Source organism: Athene noctua, chromosome 3, assembly GCF_965140245.1.
Source record: "Athene noctua chromosome 3, bAthNoc1.hap1.1, whole genome shotgun sequence".
In the NCBI taxonomy this organism is placed as follows: domain Eukaryota; kingdom Metazoa; phylum Chordata; class Aves; order Strigiformes; family Strigidae; genus Athene; species Athene noctua.
Genome location: NC_134039.1, coordinates 16,361,446 through 16,384,339, shown reverse-complemented (window position 1 = coordinate 16,384,339; position 22,894 = coordinate 16,361,446). Strand labels below are relative to the sequence as shown.

General features: G+C 35.4%; 1 protein-coding gene across 4 annotated transcripts in view; it reads right to left on the bottom strand.

Annotated features, from left to right (window-relative positions):
• Window positions 1–22,894, bottom strand: part of IPO8 (importin 8) — a 50,813-nt gene that overhangs the window by 15,115 nt on the left and 12,804 nt on the right. For all 4 annotated transcript variants that reach the window (XM_074902088.1, XM_074902092.1, XM_074902091.1 and 1 more), the window contains 18 exons: window positions 22,342–22,500; window positions 21,216–21,372; window positions 20,095–20,184; window positions 19,172–19,266; window positions 18,504–18,588; window positions 15,884–16,018; window positions 14,934–15,033; window positions 13,189–13,265; window positions 11,072–11,188; window positions 9,465–9,554; window positions 8,621–8,786; window positions 7,885–8,045; window positions 7,333–7,458; window positions 5,728–5,794; window positions 4,909–5,034; window positions 4,337–4,434; window positions 3,212–3,307; window positions 1,520–1,740 (listed from right to left, as the gene is read on the bottom strand). In XM_074902088.1, coding sequence (XP_074758189.1) covers window positions 1,520–1,740; window positions 3,212–3,307; window positions 4,337–4,434; window positions 4,909–5,034; window positions 5,728–5,794; window positions 7,333–7,458; window positions 7,885–8,045; window positions 8,621–8,786; window positions 9,465–9,554; window positions 11,072–11,188; window positions 13,189–13,265; window positions 14,934–15,033; window positions 15,884–16,018; window positions 18,504–18,588; window positions 19,172–19,266; window positions 20,095–20,184; window positions 21,216–21,372; window positions 22,342–22,500 — 2,166 coding nt within the window. The remainder of the gene's footprint in view (window positions 1–1,519; window positions 1,741–3,211; window positions 3,308–4,336; window positions 4,435–4,908; window positions 5,035–5,727; window positions 5,795–7,332; window positions 7,459–7,884; window positions 8,046–8,620; window positions 8,787–9,464; window positions 9,555–11,071; window positions 11,189–13,188; window positions 13,266–14,933; window positions 15,034–15,883; window positions 16,019–18,503; window positions 18,589–19,171; window positions 19,267–20,094; window positions 20,185–21,215; window positions 21,373–22,341; window positions 22,501–22,894) is intronic.

Sequence of the window (22,894 nt, the reverse complement as noted above, 5' to 3'; positions counted from 1 at the left end):
GATTTTCATTCTAGTAAAACAGACAGAATTAATGTCCAGATCTGAAACAAGGCAGTCTATGCTGCAATTCTACAAACTACTGCACTTTCCTCCTCATCCCACTAAACTGTGTACTTAGGCCAGAGAAGGGAAGAAAACTATTTTTACTGTGTACATATGGTATGTTTTAAAAATACTACAAATGACATGCTGAGAGCAAAACCTGCATATACCAGTTGGTTATTGATTGATTGGGAGTCACTATTCTACTAGAGTTATGAAAAAGGTAGTGCTATAATGCATTACACAGCTCTAAATTCAAGACGGACACTAAATCAGCTATACCAAGAAGGCATAAAATTCTGTTCAGAGAGTAACTCAAGTAAGAATTGGTATGGAGAAAAGCTATTTGGATAACTGGGGAGTGAGAAACCACCTTGTAAGAAGTCCCCTAGAGACTTGTTTAGAAGTGGAAAGACAAGACTGCACCAATAAGAAACAGGTAGGAAAAGAATGACAACCTGGGTGGATAAGGTATGCACCTCCGGGTCAGGAGTTGCCTGTCTCAGCTCATGCTCATTCATGGCAAGACTCCTAACATACTGACATGGGTCCCTTAGTTTGTTGGCATAGACTATGCACAGAGAAGAGTCTTACATTCTAAGCCTATCCATACACCTGCAGTCAGATGCCAGCCTCCAATGACAAAACGTAACTCATAGCAGGAAAGTAATAGGTAGCTGTTAACTAAATCTGACTGTGTGCTTCGCCCTTAAGTGGATTTGAATCTCACAGCCAGACACCACATCTCAGATGAGAGGCAAGCACTAGCTGTCAAGCACGGGACTTCACATCCGCCCAACATCAAGCACATGCTTAGCTAGGCGATGACAGGCTCTGTCCACCTTCATTTACTTTATGAATGTTCAGCTCCTGTCCAAGTGCATGCTAGTGCAGTGTACACACATGTTCAAGGGACGTCAGAATGAAGTTTATGTTCAGTAGTACATTAAACAGTCAGTAGTACATCAGTGGCATAATGATAAATATGCAAGTTGATCATGAACAATTCGCAGGGATTAAAATCAGAGTGTGGGATTCATTGGACAGAATAATGTTATTTAACATTAAATGGGGCAGTTAAAAATACTTTATAAAATATAGGACAGAAAATACGTATACAGTATTTCAGAAAAAAAATTTAACATCTTTCTGAAATCCTGCTGGTCAGCTCTGAATATTACCTCAACGCATGCTGGATCATCTCTTGGAGAAGCAGAGTTTGTGATTAAAGAACTTAAAAAAGAATTCTGAAATATGATATGTATTGTACCCTTGCATCCTCACAACACAGAAAATTCAGCATAGAGCTCAAACTTTACTGATATCACAGCAATTAGACCTGGTGTGAATTACTGTTATTTATACTAACTAAAGAATGAGAACTCTTTCATCCCCATGACTAGGGATACAAACAGAAATGAACAAAAAAAATCAAACCCACGAACTTTTTTAAAAAGAAAAAAAACATAATACTTGCCCAAGAAAACAGTCTGTGTCATTCATCCACTGGTTTATGAACTGTGCAGTGATGGGCTCAGGATTTTGTGGAAATCTGATGTTCTCTAAGGTGTGCAGAAGCAGGTCAGGATTGTAGTAGAGTGCAGCTATGGCAACCTGAAGACACATGGTACGAAGCTCACTTGTTTTAACTCCTCTAGTTAACCGCTCCAGAACAGCCTCCACAAAGAGTGGAATACACTAAGCATATAAAGGAGAAGGAAATAAAAAAAAAACAACAGGCATTATATATGTTGCCAGTTTATACAAAAGTTTAAACTACTTTTATCAGAATTGATCTCCAGAGTTAACTGAAGTCCAAGTATAACCTAGGAACACATTCCATTCACTTCCTAGTATAAAAGTATCTTAAGCCTCCAATTACATGCTTATAAATCTTCCCAAAACAGCTATTCTCTGAGCTAAAAATTGCCAATGTTATTCTCAGCACAGAGGATAATATTTGGGGCCATTTGGTGGAATTTGTTCTAGCATGTATATAAAAGGTTTAGAAATGAACTCAAAGACATTCTCATCTTTGAATAAAAATATTCAACAATTTCAAAACTAACAGGCATTAAAAATGAAATTACCTAAATCTGCAAGAAAAAGAAAATAAGTTTTTCCTAATAAATGTAAAGTGATGTTAAATTCCTTATAAAAGTTTGAAATGAATGAGTTTACTCAAATAAAAGCAAGTGTCCACAAATTTCTACACAATGAAGTAAACATCTATATATATTTCAGTGGGCAGGTTTATGCTTTATAATAATTTGGGAAGCATTACGAACATTTTAGTTTATGAATTTCAGTTCAGTGCGCAACCATTTTAATTCACAGAGTTGTGGAGCTCAGTTAAGCCTTCCATCACATAGTTATTTCAATGCAAATGCATACAATTAATTTTAATCCCTTCCAAATTTCTTTTAAAAATAAAATCTTTTAGGGAACACTTTTATCTTCAATGGCTTCAGATTTACATTAGTAAAGTTATATTGGTTTCAGTGAAATTAACTGAAAATTTATCACTTAAGTCCATGGATTGCACTGTGGCAATATCAAATATGATATGTTAAAGTAATTTAGGCTGGAGTGTTATGTAAAACACAAGACCAGAATTTAGCCCTTAATAGTAAAAAGACTACTATCTAACAGTGTGTTCAAAGAAACTCTGCAAAATTGTGATTATGTTTTTCCCAGCAAAAATGATCTAGCCACACTAAAAATTTTTCATTTCCCTATACACTGAATAATTCAAAATATCAAGATGGACCAAGTTCATATTGCTTGGAGAAACAACTTCAGCTGTTGGGTATGTATAGTTAACTTCTCAGCCACAATAGTTTTAATAATGTGTATTTTCCATCAAAAGGGAAATTCTATTAAGAGAAAGCAAAAAAAGACAATCCTGTACATCATACTATATCCTTATCGTTCAGTCTATATTAATTTTTTAATTATGCTCACTAATCTCTAATCTCAAAAAAAACCCCAAAAGACAAATCCCACAACCTTACAAACTGTCCTGAGCTCATTTACTTCTTTCTGTATTTATCTCCGTTCCTACACTTTAAATTTCCCTCAAATTCTCTAATTCCAATGGCTTTTCTCAGGAATCATATACATATCATTGGAAACCAGTAAAAGAGAAAACCTGTTCAATATATATCACCTGGTCAATGCCCCGTCCTTTGCATTGAAGAACAATTACTTCTAGGAGTTTGGCTGCATGGCACTCTGCATCTTCTCCTGCATCTCCTGTTAATACCTAATAACCAGAATGACATTTTAGTTTATTAGTATTAATTACCGACAACTTTGAAAGCAAATGCTCCTGTACCTGCACACATCAAAAAACCTCTACGTGACATATACATATGTATTCATTCTATATTTTGTGAGGAATGAAGAATCATAAAAAATCATCTCTACAGGACGTAAACAAGGATAATTGGCCAAAGATTAATTAAAAAATTTAGAAGAAATTACTATAGTTCTTTATGAATGTTAGTATTCTTTTTATGTCATTGCTTTCCCTTTTTTAAAGGAAATGTTACTTACAAGAATCATTGATGTTTTGCACATTCTGTTTCTGGTTTTTTACTTCAATTCTAATAGACACTGGCAGACTAACAGCCTGACAAAGTGAAGTTCTATCTCTAGGCTAGTTTCTGATTAAAAACAAGATGCATGCAATCACCATAGGTATATGCACATACATGTGAAACTGACTGCTGCTTCTCAGTACTTTTCAATTCTATGGTCAGTACCAATCAAACCTGACAAAGCAGCAGAATTCTAAAACACATTTAATTTCTATAACTTTCTTAAAAATAAGCAAGATGCCTAACACTCTATAATTCCCAAAATCAGAGAAAGGCTGCAGCGTGATCTCATAGTTTCTTATATGTGAGAGAATCAGCATAGAAGAGAATATGAATGCAGGCAGAACTTCAAATGAGTTTGCACCTTAGCTGACAACTAAAGAAGCTAATCGCAAGATACACAACCCAAGGAAATCAGGCTTCATTAATTCCTCTACTTACCAAAATAGCTGTTTGTAGAAGAGAGTCAAGAAGAACAGCAACTTTCTCCCACACAGATTTGTGCATGTAATTTTTTAAAAAGCATGTCACTTAAAAAGTGTGAATGTGTTATGTGTACTTGGAACTGAGTTGAGACCAAATTTCATTTCGTTCTGAAATGACTGGCCACCACCTGGCATGTTCAGGTCACTCCACTAATCTGACTGCTGACTACCAGTGATAACTGCAACAATAAGAATCAGAAACCTTACCTTTTTACACATAGCATAAATGATTTCTAAATGCTTTGGGTTAGACAGCAAAGTATCTGTGTCAATGGTCACGTAATTATGTAAGAGAGGCATCATATCTGCAGAACAGGGAGAGCAAAAGAGAAAATTACAAAGTAATCCATGCAAGTGCTAACCTGTGAGGCTGTATTCCTATAATGGAATTTAGATTCTTGGGATATGGCTGGAAGTTCGAACTCAGCAAAACTCTACCAGAATTGCTCATGAAGTGCACCATACAGGGTGCAGCTCCAGAAGAGAAAACAGAATAGGGTTACATTTTAATTAATTAATTTGTAGTTTCACATTAACTTAGTCTATTTCAGCTTTCTTTGACCTCCTACAATAACTGATCATACTGACAGATTTAAACATGCTTCTCCTACTTAAATACACTCCTGTTATACTCCCACACTAAACAGACAGTCAGGGCATGACTCAAACACATGATCATTTTAAACCAAGACATTAAATGGAAGCAACCCTTATTAAAGCAGGTTTAAGAGGTGAATTTCCAAACAGTGAAAGCATCAATAGAATAGAAGTGATCATACCTGCAAAGTACTCAAAGCAATCCTGCTGGAAAACCTCATACAGAACACCTAAAAGCTGCCACATTTGAGGTGAAATCATCTGGCATGTCAAGCTGTAGGCCAAGGAAAGAATTTCTTCATAAAACTCTGAAAAGAAGAAACAATTGGACATAGGGTGCTTTAAAAAGTAATTTTAGCTTGCAAATACCTTGAAATCTGAAACCAAGACCCGAGTCACATAATAAGACAGCAATGAGTAACTAAATCAATACACAGAAAAATAATACAAATTGGAAAGGATTATTTTAGATGGGCCTTATGCTGGCTATAGTTACAATAATATGCATAGTTTTTCATTATAAATACACACCAGAAAAATATATTACCAGCACATCAAAGACCTTGCTTCTAAATGATATATTGAAATATTTTTTTCCTCTCAACCTTTGTTTTTTCTTAAAGGCCTTAGCATAAAACTCTGTAGCTCTTTAGTGCAGTGTACTGATAAAGCAGTAATTTAATTTGCAGACCATGTCCATAAAATCCTGATCTAGTTGCAAACGCCACCCTTTAACATAGCTAGCTAGAACTAAAATCAGAACTGTATCTTCTGCTTTTGAGTCTGACCTCCAAAACACAATAACCAGTGTGACTGGTGTATAAGAGGAGATCAGGAGAAACAAATCATCACTGATAATTAACGTATTTTTTCTTTAAAGAAGCACACACAAAAAAGATTAAGTTCTGTTCAAGAAGACAGTATTGTCTGCAGTAATTAATTAATGAATTTGCTATGTAAAAATATGTAATGTTTTTCTAAAAATTATCTCTAAAACCTACCTATAACATGTTTCTGCAAAACGAGGCCAATAATCTGTAAACAAATGCTCTCAAGCTGTTGAGTTATCTGAAACAAAAACATAAAGCAATTTATTTAAAAACTCAGAAATACAGTAATTTCATCAATGTATTTGACTAATTCAGTTTGAGAAGTCCTTCAAAGCAAAAAGGCTTTTATCACTTTTTAAGTGATGCACTAAAGATCACAATATTATGAAATAAGGTCTCACTGATGTAAGCACTCAAATTTTCAATAAACGGTATTGCTTTAAAACTTGTCACTTACAGGATTTTTATTATTTAAAAAAAAAACTTATTTTATGATTATTCTACAGATCCTGTCAAAAGCTGTATCTGTTGTCCTGTCTGGATATAAAGTGACAATGTACTCAAAGCATTTGAGATAAAGTCTCTGTCCAAAAACTTCGAAGTAGAATGGGTTAAAAGGAAGAAAGGAAGAGATGTTTTTGCCTGAGGTCCATGGAAAGCATGCTAGGGTAGGCTCAGCAAGAGAAACACATGCAGAAATTGGAAGCATACAACTGTGTTGAAGTCAGGACTCAGCCCTGCCATGCCGGACAGAGAGACTATATTTAGAAATTAAATTAAATTACAAGGAGAACTATATGGCCACATTATAAGTCTAATTAAAACCAGCAAACACAGACATTTCATGTTATTATTACAGGTCATTCATTACAGACATAATCTTGCAGAATGCCAAGCTTTCTGGGTTTGTTCTAGCAAAGGAATTAAATGTGACCACAGATTCATCCACTTACCTTCAGACACTTGACTCAAAAGTTATATCCCCTAAACTCTCTCCATACTTAACAGTGAAAAAGAAATTAATTTCTAAGGAGTTTTCAGTTTCACATATCATTTCTATATCATTTATACAACTTCTAAAATGATTTAAGATCCTGAGATGAAGAGCGCTCTGCACAATATTTTAGTTTGTGCTTCACAGAACAGAAAAACAAGCTGCTAAATTTATACCAAAAATAACCCAACCCCAAAGGTTTTCCTAGGCTAAAACCTGAAGAACCACTTCAGACTATCATTCCTGATGCTCAACTTAGCTTCCAGTTTTCATTTTAGCTTTCAAAAGATGCAAGGGGTTCTTGTAAAGGAATGGAAGATGGTTTAAAAATTGAAGGAACCCAATGGTCTTACAAGAAAAAAATTAGTATTTTAAATATTGTATTTTTAAAATTATAAGCTTCACAAAAATATTTCACACTCACAATGAAACATTCTCACTGTAAGTCAAGGAAGCAAAACAATCTAAGACAAAGCACTTTTATGCCAGCTGATCTTAAAACTACTGTAATACAATTATCCCAGAATAAGGGCTAAGGATTTCACCCTTAGGATATAAATTCCTCTCAGATTTGAGAGCTAAACAATTAAGAAATCACAAAAGTAAACTGGGCTTTAAATTCAAATTTGTCAGAGATCACTTGGTACTAACTCACCATCTTGCTATAGTAATTACACATTCATGTCAGCTCAAGTTATGCAATATGCATAGAAGTGCTTGTTGACATGAATGGAAGGCATGAGGGAACTGCAGGAGAAAAGACATATAAAAGAAAATCTCACCTCCTTGTGATCTTCCACAACTGTCAGGATCGTGTCAATTGTGTGCAAGATGCCCATGGCCATAACTGTTTTGTCCTCTACTTCCTCATATTCCTCACTCTGAAGTACTTTACCAAATATTTCAGCCTATTAAAAAAACCAATCAACTTGATATTCAAGAGCACTCAGATTTCTAATTTGTCATGCAAAACCAAGACACCTAATGTAACAGCAGCAATGCCTTATCTGTAAGAGCTGTCAGTGTTGAAAAATATGCTCCTTACTTTTGAAAGGGGAATACAGAAAATTAAAAACTCTGCTTTTTTTGAGAAGTCTGGCTATGTTAAATCACTTGAAATGTTAAATAGTTAGAGCTTGGCTCATTAAAACCAGTGACAAAATTCAGTCTCTTGAAAAACCTATAGATTTTAAAGACACTTCATACAGAAGAAGAAATAATGTGAATACCATAGGTGCACCTTTATAAAGATTACTTTAAACAGTGCGCAATTCAAACAAGTTCATTAGTTTACCAAATTAGCATGTGCCTCTGACTGGACTGTTGTTTCTTACCAGGTGTTGAGTCATGTCAACAGCGATAGTAGCTACTTCCTGACTGTACTCGCAGATCATCTTCTGGATTACATTAGTAAGATCATCATTTTCCGTCTCTCTAACAATGTGCAAGAGCTCTTGCATAACTGGCCTTACATAAGGCTTCACATATTCCTTGGCTAAAAAACAATGGAAACTAGGTGAAATCAACTATCCATAAACACAAATATACAGTAGTTCAAAACTACTAAGTAACTGTCTTGAACAAAATAAGTTTAATTCACTATAAAAAAAATTAAAAAACCCTACCTAAGGCGGTTTTACAGACCATAACTAGCAGACTAACAAAATAAATGGTACATTTACCACATTCAATACCGAAATGCCATCTACAACAAAAATCCACTGTTTTGGGGAATACATGCCCTCGTATCCAGGCAGCATTAATTCTTAAACATACACACTCTCTCATTTCACTGAAGAAAAACAAAGACAGGTGCTATTTACTTTATTAAAACAAATATGTTGATTCTAACTTCTTTTGTGCAGAGACTTGCTGTAAAAATTTGAAGTCAGAATTCTGGGATGTATACAGTAACTCATGAGCAAGGGAAACTGTCTAAACATGATGAAATGTTCTGAAATCTATGTCTTTAAATAACAGAAATCTCTAGATAAATCTGCACCAACCTCCTCATCTCTAAAAAAATAAAATAAAATCAGTGTATACAACTGATGAATCACTGTAGTATACCTTGCTCTTGGTTGCTTATTAACGTCTGAAGAGCTATGGCTGCTTCTACTTTGACAGGCATTTCCTTATCATCAATCAGGCTCTTCTTTGCCAACTCTACTGCATTCCTCAAGTTTAGCTCATTGTGAAATTTCAAAGCGCTGAATGAATGAAGTACCCAACAGGACTGCATGACAAAAAGAAATGCAAGCTAGAGACTACTGCAATTTTTAGCACTTTTTAACTGATTCAAAACCAATGTGAACTCTGTTTGCATGTATTGCCTTTTTTTTTTTTCTTAATTATGGTGCATGCATACAGTAAATGTAACACAATTTTTGCACTCAAGCACTTCTTTACTTTCCTCTCCCAAATTCCAATAAATTCAGTATGCATATAATTGGCATTCATAGTTTTGGTCCTTCTGGAGGGAAAAATCAGAACAGAAATTAAAGAAAATTAACTGTTTATGACTGACATGGAAACTCAGGAATTTTCTTCAAACTACACTCAAATTGACATTGTCTACTGTGTGGACATCCTACTTATACTTCACGGCCATCCAACCACTCTAGTTATTGAGATCTGCTAATGAAAAATGGTCACAAAAGGGCCACAACCACTGTTCAAATTCTCAAGTCTGATTGATGAGGTAAACAATAATATGACATAGACTTTACATCAATGAATTGAACTGACAAATCATTTTTAAATCAAAATGCTGAAAAATTACTGTAGAAGGTTGTTACTTGAAATTTTACTATGTATTTGTTTTATTTCTTTCATTAACATTCAGAATTAAGTCAAACTGCAGAGGAAAGAATCATGAAAAATACCAAAATTGATATATAAATGGTGAACTTACTCTAGCTCTGAGGTACCCCAGGTTAGACATGAACAATGGAAACACATGATTCTGTAACATCAGCTCCATTTGATCCTTGAAGACACTCTTCTGTTGGTGTAAACACATCTTGATTTTGGAGACCATTTATTTTACATACTTCATTCTAGGCAGTAATCCATGTAAACTATGAACCATGGGACATACAATGTTTTGTCTAGGTAATAAAAGTATTCTCTCATGAAGAGATCTGGATCTCTTACCTTGAACTGAACAAAACTCATAAGCATAGCAAGGTCAAAGCCAGGTAAGTGAAAGAACTGTACATATAATATTCAATTCTGCGTTACTCATTACAGTACTGTAAACTGGAATTTTCATTTTCCGTAAGGCAATTGATTCCAGCTGATTTTTCTTTAAAAGTAATTAGGATCAATAACCTAGTACCTCCATTCTTCCTACAAAGGAGTACATGCATACCTGAAGTTAAACATAAGCTTAGTATGAAAAAGATCTGAGTTTCAAATTACCTGCTGTTACTATAAGCATCAAAACTAATTATTTTACACAGTACAACAGTATCTGACATCTTTTTTCATGTTTATTAAAGAATTAAGTAATTCCTTTGTGACAGAAATCTCCTTGGCTGGAGAAGGATATTCAATGAAAATTATCCTTCATTATTCCAACCTTGGCAAATCCCATTTTGTAATCCACAAAAATTCTGCAAAAGTTACTGACTTTTCAGCATTTCAGATCAGATCATGCATTGATACATTGGTAAAAAATAGATGGCAAATGTTGGTAAGATGTTGCTTGTAACATGTAGACAAATCCTGCACAGACAACTCACATAAAATAAATTACTTTTAAAAGGAAGCCTCCAGCACAAGGCTGCCATTCTCATGCTAAAAGTGGTAACTTTTTGGCGGTTACTTTTGACATGGCGAGAGGGCATACTTTGGACTCTGCTGTCTATGAAAGCATATGGAAAACTGCAATCAATATCATGTTAGAGAGCAACAGTATGGATTAAATGTGTATTCAAATTCCACACAAATACACAAAATTCTGAAGATACTGTCTATAAAAAAATGGAGGAAGGATAGAAACTGTGTTTTTAAAAGTTATTTTCAAAACTCCCAACTGGCTGATGAAGTAAGACTTAAAGCCACATATTGTAGGGTAAGAAAGCTGGAAAGCTAGACAAAACATTCCTGCAACATGTTAAGTAAACATTTTTCTGGAACCAGAAGCAGCCCACAATAGCGCAGACTGTTGAGGGGTTTGCTAAAAAATCATAGGCAATGTTACTGATGTTTGCTTTTTTAACACCCTTCCATTTTACTAGTAAAGCAGGAGAGGACCAAGGGACTCTTCTGTAGCAAACAAACAGAGCTTTGAAGAAACTTGAGAAGAAAAATCTGCTTATAAAATGGGATTATAAAAACTAGGAAAGAATGTTAATATTTTTAAAGAAACAAACCCTCAGATTCTTACTGCACAGTGCAATCTCTCTGGACTTTATGGCTAAGGGCTAGCCATACTTTAAAAGCTAAGACTTTTTTATTGGAAATGCCAGTTGATAATAAGAATTACAAACGTTTTTCACTTCCTTACCCACTTACCTTCAGTAAAATATCTGCTAGGGATCCTATAACATGCAAAGCTCCATCTTTCTTCCTTGGATCAATGTTTGGCTCTGTCAGAATCTGGTAGCAATATGCCATCATTTTTGGTAATACCTATGCAAGACAGAAAACACACAATCTCCTTTAGTCAAATTATTTTAACAGTATCATTTAAGTTAAAAAAATAATGACATTTTAAAGTAGAAATTTTATCTTGCCCAAAGCAACTGTGAGGTACTATGTGTAGCATCTTTCCATGGTTAAAATTTAGAAGGTTCCTTTTCTAACTTTTCAGCCAAACTTATCAAAATTAAATTAATCTCCTTGAAATTTCTCAATAGTATAAGGTATTTTTGTTATTTTGAGGCAAACCAAAAAAGGTGATGAAAAGGCAAGTGGCTCAAACAGTACTTCACCCATGTTTTTCCCTTAACTTCCATGGTTTGTCTCACACGTATAAATACATATGTGTGTGTACACATATATATGAAGATATACATATTCAAGAACATGTTGGACTAAAACCTCATAAACTTATTTTAATCTATTGATTCTGGCAATAACTTCAAAAGTTGACTAGACTTAGAAAAGTTTCTTGGCAAAACCAAGATGTTTAATGTCATTTCTACACCCATCATGTGCTTATCAGATATTACGACATTTTGACAGCCTCAGTATAAATTATGAAAATTAGAAGGTCAGTGGGCAAGGACTGTTTTGATAATAAAGAAGTAGAAAGGTCAGAAGCTACTCCACCCGACATAAAGACTATGCACTTCTCTGTAAATCTATCTGGAAATGGAGATCCATATTTACTGTTTGTTAAAATGGTACCCAGAAAAGAGTTTGCAATTTTAGCAAACTGATATATGCTTTCCAGGGCTTGGCTGGGTACGTTTGCACGAACCACTGTAAGTATAGAAAGATCTACAGAAAAGTTATGTCCTCATTTAAAGAGTAGCTGTACGAAATTGGTTTCATTCTTGGTAATTTCCCTGTCGTCAACAGAATAAGGCCAAATGCCGGGGGCTGCACCTGGGCCACAACAACCCCCAGCAGCGCTACAGGCTTGGGGAGGAGTGGCTGGAGAGCTGCCAGTCAGAGAGGGACCTGGGGGTGCCGATTGACAGCCGGCTGAATATGAGCCAGTGGTGTGCTCAGGTGGCCAAGAAGGACAATGGCATCCGGGCTTATATCAGGATTAATGTGGCCAGCAGGGACAGGGAAGGGATCTTGCCCCTGTACTCGGCACTGGTGAGGCCGCCCCTCGATTCCTGTGTTCAGTTTTGGGCCCCTCACTACAAAAAGGACATTGAATGACTCGAGCGTGTCCAGAGAAGGGCAACGAAGCTGGTGCAGGGTCTGGAGCACAGGTCGTACGAAGAATGGCTGAGGGAGCTGGGGGTGTTTAGTCTGGAGAAGAGGAGGCTGAGGGGAGATCTCATCTCCCTCTACAGCTACCTGAAAGGAGGTTGAAGAGAGCTGGGGATGAGTCTCTTTAACCAAGTAACAAGTGATAGGACAAGAGGGAATGGCCTCAAGTTGTGCCAGGGTAGGTTTAGGAAGCATTTCTTTCCAGAAGGGGTTGTTAGGTGTTGGAATGGGCTGCCCAGGGAGGTGGTGGAGTCCCCATGCCAGGAGGTGTTTAAGAGTCAGGTTGACATAGCGCTGGGGGATATGGTGTAGTTGGGAACTGTTAATGTTGGGTTAATGGTTGGACTGGATGATCTTCTAGGTCTTTTCCAACCTAGACGATTCTGTAATTCTGTGAATTTTACATAGCATCAGTGAAAATTAATAAGGATCAGGTTCACTCTTTCCCCTGCTACAGTGTGGGACTGCAAACATGGGAAAATACCAGTACATCTATTTCAACTCAGTTCATATCTGACAGGTTCATTTTAAAGCTGCAAGATTAAGCCACCTATTTATTTATTTATGCATACACACATATTTTAATTCTCCCCAAATTGACGGCACTCAGTCAGGAAAGCATTTGGCTATGTATTAGCAAGTAGATTTTTCAAGACTAGCTTCCTGTAGCGTCTTCAGTTTTAAGAGAAAATGACATTATTAAGGAAACTTCAAATAATTAAATACCACTAGTTCCATACCTCTTTTCTCTTCTTTGCAGCAGTATAAAGGAGATTCTGTGCTGCTGTTGTGGTGGATGCATAATCCTCAAACACATCTAACAAATTTTAAAAAAAAAAAGGCAAAAAAAAAATTTCCTCATCTGAATGACATAATAATAACATTTTTATAAACCATCTTGTTTGTGGGATATAACAAAATCAGGGTGAATGTGTTACTTCAAAACTATTGACACAGTTTTCACGTCATGCTTGAAGAGTCAGACCCAAGCTTATGTCACATAGTTTATAAAAGCATTTACTTCTTGCCTTCCAAATTTACTGACCACTCATCATTCCCTTTATTAGGAATGCATTATTTATTCATTAATTCTTTTGAGACCATATATTTAAGGGATGAATAATCTTGGCTTTATTTTCATTAAAACCACTATAGGAAGAACAACAATACATTCCAGTACCATCTGTATACCATATGTACACATTTTTTGCTTGATTTTATTAAAACCTCATTGGAAACTTTTTGTATGTAAAAACTACTTGGATCTGGGGTAGTTTTAAATCTGTTGAAAGTTGAAGCTTTTTACGTTCATTCTTTACAAGTAAATCTCCTTTAATCACATTGAAAATATAATTTGTATCAGGAAAAAAATCTATGCCGCCAAACATGTTCTAATCCAAACATTGCTACACAAATTGAATTAAATAAAAACATCTAAAAAGGAAACTTTAAAATGTGGTCAAACTTACACACTAACTTGAGAACTTGAAGATAAAACATGATTAAGAAATACTACCAGACTACTGGAATTCTTGTTCCAAACCCAAATGGGGCTCACTAAATTTCAATTTAACCTACTTTCATGCTTTTTTTTTAACCTTCCACAATATAATTTAAATCGTTATTTAACTGTCTCAGCTACATATAATAAGGGGATTCACTACTTACACAGAAAGAACTGTATTCATATACCAAAAATCAGCAACGTATTGTACCCCAGTGATCAACACTGTATCATGATAGGTGTTCTGCATAACAACTCTCCAAGTTTTTTTTAATTCTTCCATGAGCATTTAAATCCTGTTTTCAAATATGTTAATCCTAAATCAACTCATTAAAAATTCCCAAATGGTAAATATCTCTGTGGTGCCTGTCTTACAGGATTTTTCCAACTAAAATCACTGTATTTTGAAAGTAGCCCTCTCTTTTTCAATTACATGACTCTTTTAATAAAAGCAGTTATTCATAATATGGTCCTGTGTGATATGCCAAGATTTTGTACTGCGTCTTTTGAAATAATACATATATTTAATAATCTTACAATTTAGCAATAATAATTGCCAAAAAAAATGCTGAAGACATTTAACAATTTTCAGTAGGGAAAGAGCAAGTCAGGCCTCTTCTGGTCAAAGTGAGAGCTGCAAGAACTTTCAGACAGCTGGCACATCTGCAGTTCAGAATTCTGAAAATGGCATTAAAAAGCAAGCAAGACAGCCTATTTGGGCTGCACTGAGCACATGTGAAGTAGAAAGAAAAATGTTAAGAGAATAATTTAGTTTAAAGCTACCAGCCAAATAGCCAAAACTCACTTGATCTGCCTTCTTTTTTTAACTACAGATTAGTGAGATTTAAGAAACAAATTTTCTTCTTCGTATTGTATAGGACACTGCTGAAGAGAGAGACATTATTGTGGCCATGCTGTTAATTGGGACTAGTGTACAGTTATGATGAAAACAAAAAATAAATGCTAAACACAAACATTTACCAAATTTCATGCGGATATATTCATAAGGATCCTCTTGCCAGAGCTCTTCATCCTCATCTTTGTAGCACATCAGAGAGAATATCACTTCCTCTGTTATACTCTAATGTTAGAGAAGTCAAATACATATAAGTACACATAAAATCAAATTCCAGTACAGCTTCCCTCTACTATGCACTAATTTACTAAACCTACTGTTCTGAAGAGTAAGATTATTTTAATCAGTCCTCTTTTATTTTGGCTAACAGATACAAACATACAATCTACATACTTTCCTTTTCCAAGTCCCAGACAGCAGTAACTATATAATCTGTCTTTAGAATAATACAGTATCACACACAAAAAATACTTCAAACTTCAGGACATAGTCTATAAACAGCAGAATATTGCGTTCTGCAGAAGGATCTCATCAGTGCAATATTTAACACGAGAATGGATTCAGAGTCCTTCCTCTTAACAGTCATGGAATTAACTACCAACAGGGGAGCTTACGATATGAAAAAATAAAAGCATGAAAATAATTTTTCATTTGTTCTTAGTTCACTTCTAAAACATGTCCTTAGAAGAGAGTTCTGTCCCTCATAGTTCATGTTCTCTTTGCCCCCTATTTTTATACTACAATCAATTATGAATTTCCAAATCTATACACAATTCTGAATACTAGCAACTAATAAAAGCCAGAACACCATGACTGTGTGGCAGACTTCAAAAATAATAATAAAGGACTTACGGAACATAATCTTTAATTGAGTTAACAATATGTGCAATAAAAGGTAGTCATAATATTGAAAAAACCCACCACATTCATGTAGAAATGCTATCTTTTTCCCTGATTGATTGTGGCATGAAATATTTGTGAAATCTTTAAAACTGCAAAACTGGTGGGGTTTTGTGAGGTTTTTTTAATGACTCTGATGACATGCAGTGTTTATGACTGGGTTTTATGCACTGACCTGTATGTGTGGCTTCATTTGCTTCCATGTTACAGAGTGAATAACGCCTTGGTTCAAATAATTTAATGTTTGCTGAAGAACACGTGGTGCAACATAGTCTTTTTGCCTGTATTGGTCTAAGATTCTTAAGAGAACCTAAAGAAATGACAAAATTATATTTTTAAATGAAGACTGAAATTCTCTCTCATGCATAGACATGCAGTGCACTTCGTCAGTGAATATACATGGACAGATTAAATAGTTTGACAGCAGAGGTTCTAGTGTCAGTAATCACTGTAATGCCTTTCATCCAAAATTCAGAAACCATTTAAATATTAAGGATATAATGCTGCAAGCATTTATGTACATGTCTACTTTACAACTAGCTCCACCATGTGATCACTTGTGAATGTAAACCAAAGATATACTTCAATATTCACAGGCTCACAGTTAACACAGGCCTCAGCAAAATTTAGAATAGATAAGGAAAAGTCACAGTGAGATTTTCAAATTGGTTGGCTTCTAAATCTGTTAGTGGTGTCTGTGTTCATTTTTTTAAGGACAGGCCCCTAAAGAAATTACTTTGGAAGAACAGTGATAAGAATAGAAATACTAAACTAGAAAAGAAAAATAGGTTAGCACCTAAATCTGTGATTCAGAAGAAATGCAAAACCCTTAACTTCAATTTCCTGTTGCATCCATCAGATAGTATCACCTAGCATGCCATCACACAAATCTTCCTTAATATAAAGGCTTGCTCTACTAAGAAAAACCTACAGTATAGAGCCACTAATCTGCACTAATGGCAGATGAACTATATAGTGTTAATAAGTGTAAAGAATTGGCATGTACATGAATAACGATAAAAACCAATGGCAATGCATAACAAAATATAGTCATATATTTTCAGAAGGACAATTCTGCTTCATAATTCTTCAGAACATTATAATAAATCTTATTTTGAATGTAAGACCTTCCTTAGGAATACTGTATATGTATATCTTTTATATGATACTCTCCTTGGGCAAGAATTGTCTATATCTCATATAGACTCTAGCACGATGTCAGCACTTAATAACTGATGAATAAATAATGAAGGTTTAGTAACGAAATAGTCACAATAAAATTCTTACTAACTCTGCAAGGAAACACGACAAACCAGCATTTAAGAGCCAGAAATAGAAGAAATGCGCAGATTGTCCAGTCCATGTATCTTGAAAGATAAACTGCTCCCTCTGCTACATAGCCTAATCTCTTAACAGACAAACTGCCCATGGGAATCTGTTTTTTCACTCAGGAGTTCAACATTGCAAGGAGTTTAGAATAAACTGTTTTCCTTTTCATTTAATACTTACAGTCTTATCACAACCATTTTTCTCCTTAATTCTTAATATTTACATATTTACACAGAATTAATATGTGATGGATAAACTATTCTGTTACCAAACTGGATGGAGAAAAGTAATTTTGTTTCGCAGACAATCCTGGTATTTTGAAATCTAGTTTAACTTTGACTTGAAGTCACAACAGCTTGACACCCTGCATCAAAGACTGGAAAGAAGCCTGCAGATGCCATGTCAGGGATATTTCAACTGCCAGCATGCTGAAGAGCCACATATTCTGGAAATATGCATTATCCAAACACTTGTCACTTGAAAAACAGCATTCCCAGGTGTTTTTCAAGGTTTACAGGCCAAAGGAAATCAAGAGCCCAGAATCATGAGCAGGAGAGCGTACTGCATTCTTCCGGATTCTTAGAAGCCTGTTTGGAATATGTAACCCAAAAGCCTGAACACTCAAGAGCTTTAGCTGAGACAAAAGCCTGGGAACTACCACTCCTAGTCATCTAGTATATAGCAGGCTGAATGAGAAATTGAAGGAGCTGTGCCAAAAACCTCCAAGCTTTGGAGCCAGCACTCTGAGGGCTTTCAGGCACCCAACTGCTACAGCCATTCCACTAAACCAGGGAAACGCTGGAAGCCTGGAAGCCCATGTTCCCAGGGGGCCACAGTTGAGCTGGCAGAAAAACACAGAAAACTGACAGGAATTGCCTCTCTTCTGAGCCACTTTATCAGAACTGAACTGTCTCCACAACACCATGTTAATCACAAATAATCAGCATTCCTCAACAAAAATAATTTCCTTCCAAACTGTGAATTTATGCCGATTTTCATAAAATATGCTTTCCAATTATATCTTATTGTTGTTCTCCACCAACCTTCTAATCTGCTTGTATCTTCCTGAAATAAAACAGTATCATTGGATTACTATGCCTAAGCTGTTTGAAGCAAAAGCACTTACTAAAGACTGGCCTGAAAATACACCCTTCTATGATGTGAGGCCTCTGCATCAACAGTTTTTTCTCTCACCTGTATGTAGAATGTTTAGACATGATGATAATACCATTTTATCAACACTTGCCTTTTCTGAGAATTTTCCTCCAGGGTTTTTTGAATTGCTGAAAATTTGTGTTACTCAGTTTTATGGCACTGAGTCCTAAAGAACTTCTCAATCACTAAAAGGAAAACCTGACTGATGTCATTCATTAATGAATTAACTTTGATACGAGCACACTGTTGAAAAGTAGTAACATTTGTTCAGACAAAAACATCTAATTCAGAAACAAATGAACTGTACTTGCCTGTTGTATGCCCACAGCATAGGTTTTTAAAAAAAAGTCTGAGAATTCAAAGTACTCTTTAGTTACATTTCCAGGACTTCCATACCTTTAAAAAGAAGAGGACACAGATATTTACATTGTGAGAAGTCTACCGTGTCAGGAAAACACAGTACTTTCTAAAACACAAAGGACCCTGAGTAGTCTTCCATCCCGAAGGAATCCTCTCCCACAGGTTACATTTAAGCCATTATTTCCCATATAATGCCCCACTTCCCTTTTCTTTTCTTATATTATCATAGGGTACAATACTATAACCAAGTAAATATAGCCACCTTTTTGTCATAAGCTCCGTAACTTCCATGTTTACAGATTTCTTTTCAAATCTTTCCCTGCCTTTATGTTTGAGAAGAAAGCACTTGTAGCTCAATGTAGTAAAAAAAAAAAAAAAGTTTTTTACAAATGTGCTTTTCTGTGGGCTAGTTTCTTGCCATCTTAAGAGAGTCAAATCATTTCAATGAGAGCTCAGACCAGTGGCTGTGACAGTGCAACACAGAGGACAGCAGCAGGAACATCTCTTCAGTGACCATGAGCTGTTAAATCAATTAAACTGTCTTGTCTAATTATGCCTCAAGTGACCTTACAGATTTGTAACCCAAATTTGGTTTTTAATCAGTTTGTTAGTTTGTTACCGTTCAAAAAGACGAGCTACGATATGCAATGCCCACTTCTTGCACTTCCACCACACCAGCTCCGGCCTATCATCTTCATCAATTTGCAAAGTCTCCTATAAATAAACACATTTATTTTAAATTAGCTGTATTATTTTAAATTTATTATATTAAATTTATTTTAAATTAGCTGTGAGAAATGATGCTTTAAACATTCCTTGCTGACTAAACTAACATAAATGCACAGCATCGACTAAAGTTTTGGTTCTGTTAACAGTTATATAATATTCAGGAACTTTAAAATATCCTAATTACTCAATATAACTGTATGTATGTAATACCTTTACAATGCCTGTACTTTAATTTTCAAAATTATGCGTATTTAAAAAATGGAAACTCTCACATATACTTGAATACTACACAGTGGCATGCACTCTGGCTTAAAAATTAAGCATGATACTAACTCCTCCAAATATATACAGCCTAACCACATACTAATGCAAAAGCTATTCAAAGAATTTTAAGGTTGTGAAATAAATTTCTAAAAAACTTAGGAAATGCCAGTTCATGTTGTACATACACAAACAAGAATTTAATTACTATTTTTATGTTGTTCTTCAAGAAATGATGGCTGGATGAAAGAAAAAGAGGAACAGAGACAGATGATGGGTTTATAAAAAGCTTTTGATTGTTGTTTGAGAGAAACCGGCTAAAATATTTAGAAACTTCCAAAATATCCGAGACTGGAGTTTACATGGTGTCACTACCTCAGACAATGAAAGTCTGACAGCTTACATGATCTCCCTGCTTTCTGTCAGAAACACCACTTATTCCAAGGATAAGAATCTTAAATAGATGACATCTTAAAAAAGGAACATCTTCACACTGACTGTTCCTCAAATGCCAACACAGAAGTATCAGAGCCTTCAGAAAACTAAACTTACTGGAGGTACGTTTCTATCAATGATAGTACGGAAGATCTCCATCCACTGAGTCATAGTCTGGTTATTCACCAACTGGAGTGGCAATGCATACTGAAATAAGAAAAAAACCCACAGTCATGAAATACTAATTTTCTCTGGAAAAGGTAGAAGATGTTTCTACGTAGTTCCATTCAGAGGAAGATGAGGTTTTAAGTAAAACTAAAACTAATTAGGTTAGGTATCAATACTACTCTAATTGCAGCATTCTTGGTTCAATTTACAGAGGAATTTCTGAGCAGACAGTAGTTTAAGAAAATTCCTTGGTCTGAGAACTTTCTAACTCTGTTTCTTCCTCTTCTTCACAATAGCCCAGCTAAATTATAGGGACCACAGTAGGGTCTGTATTACAGGGTTTGGGTAAACCAATAGCATTTTAGTAAGTCAAATGTACTCTTAGTTACCACCTAGCTACTATCTAATAAATCTTACTTCTCCACAAAATCCAAACCGAAGTGACAGTATTCAGGCAAGCTACTGAAAAGTAAAATAGGATCTTGGGATCTTTTTAATCCTCTCCCCATCTAATAACAAACTATTTTTGCATTTTAAACCCCAGTAAAAATTTTCAGGCTGCCTCTTATTTAGGATATTGTTTTGTTTCTCACTCTCTAAAAGTACTTCCTCACCAAACTCATCCCTGTAAAAGCCAAACTCATCTCCCTCAAATGCATGTGCCTCAATAAATAATTTCTGTCAGATCTTCAGAAGATAATGAGAAATGCCACCTACTGAAGTGCACTATATGACATTTCCACTATTGACACTTTCAGAGGCCAACTAGCACAGTCTAGATACCCATGAAGTTTATACCAGGTTATGTGTGACTTTATAAAAACAGGAACATTTTTCTAGTAAGCTTACAGGTAGGATGTGCAGAAGTACCAAGGTTCATTTAAAATTTAACTCATGTGACCAGTTTTTAAGTATGAAAAAAATCTATTAAAATAATATTTTTATAAAAGCTGTTTATTGTACATGACTTTTCGCATCCAAATTGCTATTCTTATTCAATCGCACCCATGAGTGTACTGAATGGGGTTGTGCCCAACAAAGTTCTGGTTTTCCTCTACACAGATGCCAACCTGAACAAGAGCATAGAAGATTTTTAAGATTTGTTTCTGAAGCAGTACAGAGTAATGGGAGTTATCAGGCAGAAGCTGGATCATCTGCTGCTGAATCCGAGGCAAAAATATTTGCATTGCTGCTATGAGAGGATCTCGCTCCTCTGCTTTTTTGTATCTGCAAAGGAAACAAAAATGTTGGTCCAGGATCTACACACACGAGATTCTAATGCCTATTCCCCACCAGCAATTTCATTTTTGTACCGTAAAAAAAAATTAAATTAATATCCAGCACTCACTCATTCACTCTCCCCTCCTCTAGCCCCAGTCTGAACATTTTGAGCAAATTTACTAACCTATAAATAGAGAATTGAAAAACAACAAATGTTACCTTATATAAATGCAGCTATTGGGAGGAAGAACTAATGTTCTTTACTACTGAATTGTCAGCTCACAGGAGCAGGGACTTGAATTTCTCTGACGTTCATACCAATGCCAAACCCAAGTTGGGTGCTGAACAAATAGGAGTGAACAGTCATTGAAAGGGAAAGACAATTCCTTTGTTTGGAAAAGATTCTCTCTTTCTCCCTTTACATTTCTTTTGTGTGTTTTACACATATGTTTCTAACAACAGATAATAATTTTTTTAAAATGACTGAGAGACCTCACCACACTTGTCCAAATTTACACTTTGTGGATTTAGACTGTGAGAAGGATGGTACAAATAACACTATGCAATAGGAGTATATGACAACAACAGTACTATATTCGTGACACAGAAGTAGAAAATAATTTGCATTCATATATCCAGTATTTGGGGAATCTTCAAACAAAAAAAGTTATAAATGCTTAAGAAATTTTTCACAGATGGGTTAAATCAGATCAAAAGTACAAAGCCTCAAGAAAAGATGTCAGTAAATTCATACAGATTACTGCTGGCATCTCTGCTTTCAATTCACTGATGATATAAAGATGATGAATAGTTTTCATTTATTTGCAGGAAAAGAAGCATATGATAATTATTAATTCCCATTTTCTATCTGAATTCCTTGTAGAACTGCCAGTGCTCTTGATAATAATGTCACTCTCAGTAACCAGCTGAGACTAAAAATACTGATTCCTCATCTACTGATGGACATCAACTTACTCATAAGTCTTCACCAGCTGATACAGGCACAGGAGGCTTCCAAGCCAACTCCCACTGTTCTGAGACTGCAAATAGTAGCCTATCTTGTCCACCACGGCTGTCCAATGGCCAGGAAAGTCATGTTTAATGATAGCACGGAGGCACATTGTCAGCTGGGCTCTATGGCAGGAGGAAAAGAGCAATATATTCTAAGTAATTAAGAACATGGCATAGTGTTTAATATTGAAGTATAGATCCCAAATCTTGGTTTATGGGCCACAATATATTATTACATCATAAGTATCATATGTATTTTGACAGCACTGAAAGAGTTCTGGGAAGTGGCAGAGGAAAAGCAAGAAAAAACATCCCTGGGTATTGAAGGAAGAAATTAATTTCAGAACATTTTAGCTACTTTTCTCCCTTCCTCCTCCCTCTCTACACCCATCAGGCAATATCTGAAAACAATTAATTGCTCAAGAAACTTGCTAGCTTTGTATTCTGAAAATTAATGTTTAGATTTCTACACACCTATGAGGCTGGAAGCAACCACAAAAACACAAATTTGTACAAT